Source organism: Mesitornis unicolor, unplaced genomic scaffold, assembly GCF_000695765.1.
Source record: "Mesitornis unicolor isolate BGI_N332 unplaced genomic scaffold, ASM69576v1 scaffold31542, whole genome shotgun sequence".
Lineage (NCBI taxonomy): Eukaryota > Metazoa > Chordata > Aves > Mesitornithiformes > Mesitornithidae > Mesitornis > Mesitornis unicolor.
The window spans coordinates 20,508-23,264 of NW_010169019.1; the positions used below are offsets into that span (position 1 = coordinate 20,508).

At 41.6% G+C, this 2,757-nt stretch overlaps 1 protein-coding gene across 1 annotated transcript in view; it reads left to right on the forward strand.

The window, feature by feature from the left end:
* Window positions 1-2,757, forward strand: part of ZNF830 (zinc finger protein 830) — an 11,081-nt gene that overhangs the window by 407 nt on the left and 7,917 nt on the right. The window contains exons 3-4 of the mRNA XM_010179231.1: window positions 1,035-1,155; window positions 1,714-1,747. Coding sequence (XP_010177533.1) covers window positions 1,035-1,155; window positions 1,714-1,747 — 155 coding nt within the window. The remainder of the gene's footprint in view (window positions 1-1,034; window positions 1,156-1,713; window positions 1,748-2,757) is intronic.

Here is a 2,757-nt window from a genome sequence, read left to right on the forward strand (position 1 = left end):
GGTGCTTCGATGGTCCTGGCCGCCCCTAGGCCGAGCAGTGCGGGTTTCGGCTCGGCGCTGGCTGCGTTTTTGTTGTTCAGAAGTACTTGGGCACCACGTGAGAAGGGGGAGGAGAGGGGAGGTCGCGCCGCGCTGACGGAGGCCGGGGGGGTGCTGCTTTTTGAGCTGTACGCTAATAGGTAACAGTTGAGCATCAGCCAGGAGGGAGTAGAGTGAAAACGAGCGTGATTGTTTTGTCGTCTTTGGTTTTCATAAAGCCTGAGTAGCTATTGAAAGGCCAGCACTTGAGAGAATCGTCCCCTGTCTTTTAGAGGGCGTACTCTTAAGGTGGTACTGTTCCCACATAACCATCACTTGTCCACAGCTTGCACTTGGAAAGCCTCCTTGGGTTTACTTTGTTACCTGTATGTCAAGTGACAGCTTACACGTCATTAAGAAAAAATGTGGTTTGAATAATTTAGCAGTAAAGCATTTGTAAAATAATTTTAGGGAGATTGTAACTTAGATGCAACCTTAGATCTTAGGTTTTTTTTTTAATCCTTCTAAATTCCGCTACTGCTGCTTAGCAGAAACTGAAATGTTGTATTTAATTTTAAAAGTATTGAGGAAAACACCAAAAGAACTGGAGGGATTCCTAGTTCATTGCCTGCGTTTTGAGTAGATAATTGTGGCAAGGCACAATGATGTGTAATAGTACTGTGGTTTAGTTTTAAAACACTTAATATTCCAGGACCTGAGGATCAGTCCAGCCTTGTTGCTCTTTCCTTACTGCTGTAAATGTCACTGATCTTAGTCTTTCTTTCTCACTTGTACAGCCTCCCTTGTGCAAGTGTGAATTCCTCTGTCCCCGTGTCACACTGTTCAAGAGGCTGACAGAAACGTTGGTCTCGGTATCCATGATGTCTATTTCAGTGATCTTGTTCTAGAAATACACTCGCTCACTTTAATAAACTCTTCTAAATGGGCTGTATTTTAAGCTGCAATCCAGAAGTTCCTGCTAGGAAAGCTTTCCTGAAATTTGTACTTCTTTACAGAGAGTTGCAGAATTAAAAGGCACAAAGCAGACAGCAACTGTTGCGGCTCCTAGCACATCAGCTCATCCTGTCAAGAGAAAAACTGTTGATACAGAAGACGCAGAGTTAAAGAGACTAAAAGGTAAGGAGAGAAAAAATACTTATCAAGCACTTGCCAGGGTCTGGCCGTTTTGCATGTTGAATGTTTTTGGTTTGTTTTGTCCTGTGGAAATGTGTGTGAATGCACAAGACTGATGAGTTAATGTTAGCCTGTTGCTGCTGAATAGAGAAAAAGTTTGTCATGCTTTTTTTCTGTGGGTTCACTGATGAGGAGAAAACTGTACTTTTGGTAGTTTGCCTCGTTTTCTTCTGGGTTATTGGGTTAAATCAGGTCATGCAGCTGTGGGCTTGGTTCAGACAGAACCAGAAACTGGGTAAGTTAAACAGTAGAAGCACTTCCCAGAAGTGGGGTTATTCCTTTTTGGTGGGATCAGGCCACTGATTTACCTCAAACCATGCATGAATGTTCATGCTAAAGGAAAGATAGTTAATTTTTTTCCCTTGATGCTACTGAACATGTAAATACATGAAATACAAGAAAGTGTGCATTTCTGAACTTGCTGCTGTAGTAGGAGTCTGTTTGAGGGATATTTCTTTTAAAAACGTGGGTTGCAAGAAGTGACTCTTGATTGTTACACAGGTACAGACGAAAAGCCGCATACGTCTACATCTGGGTAAGTAGATCTTATTATATATGATTTTTTTGTAACTCCCAACTGCTGCATTCTCAGCCTGTTTTTCCACATCTCTCCTTCCAAGCCAGGGTAAAGATTCAGAGAATCAGCAGATCCCTGCTTCTGCGCATTTTCTAACATGAGTGTATATTCCTGAACATGGCAGCATCTTCCTCAGTGCAGATGAGAAAAGCATGGTACTGACTCGAGAGTCTGTGACAAAACAAGAATTATTTTACTGTCACTATCACACTTCTAAGGATTAATATGTGGTAGCATTATGCAGTTTTCTAGAATGGAAATAACTGGATTGAGGTTAGTCTTTAATGCTAGCATACTGAGAAGAGATGGTAGTCTGAAGTTAAGGCAGATATGAAATGTACATTTAAATGATATTTATTCACAAAAACTACTAACAAATGTCGTCAACAGGCCGTTATTAAGGTGTTTCTGTCACTTAAAATTCATGTAAATACATATCTTGCAGGTGAACACTCACAGATATAGGAGTGTATTTGACTTCAGGGGATCGGGTTAAGCATCTTATTGCCACTAAAGATTTCTGGTGGTATTTGGACATCTTTGTGGGGTTGGCAGATATCACATGAGGCTTGCAGGTCTCCTGTGCATTCCTTCACAGGACAAATTACTGTCATCCTGGATAGATGTTCTGTGCTGTTATCTTGACACTGGAAAACACATACCTCGTGGAAATGTTGAATGTATGTGCAAAATTAACAGTTGAAACGTTTGTTCCTTATTAAACTTATCAGTATGATTATTTTAAAATATCACCAGGAAAAATGTTTGCCTTGGAGGGCTGCTGCTATTGGAAGGAAATCAATGTGTTCGCATTGCTGAGCCTGCGTGGCTCTTGTAAGCTGCAGTTCTGGGCAGCAGCAGGTGCCCAAAATAGGTAGCTGTGTTGCACGTGAAGGTCACCAGGGTTGACGTGATGTTAGTGTGATCGCTGAGCTATGGATTTTGTAGTTAATGCGTTCACAGCAGGA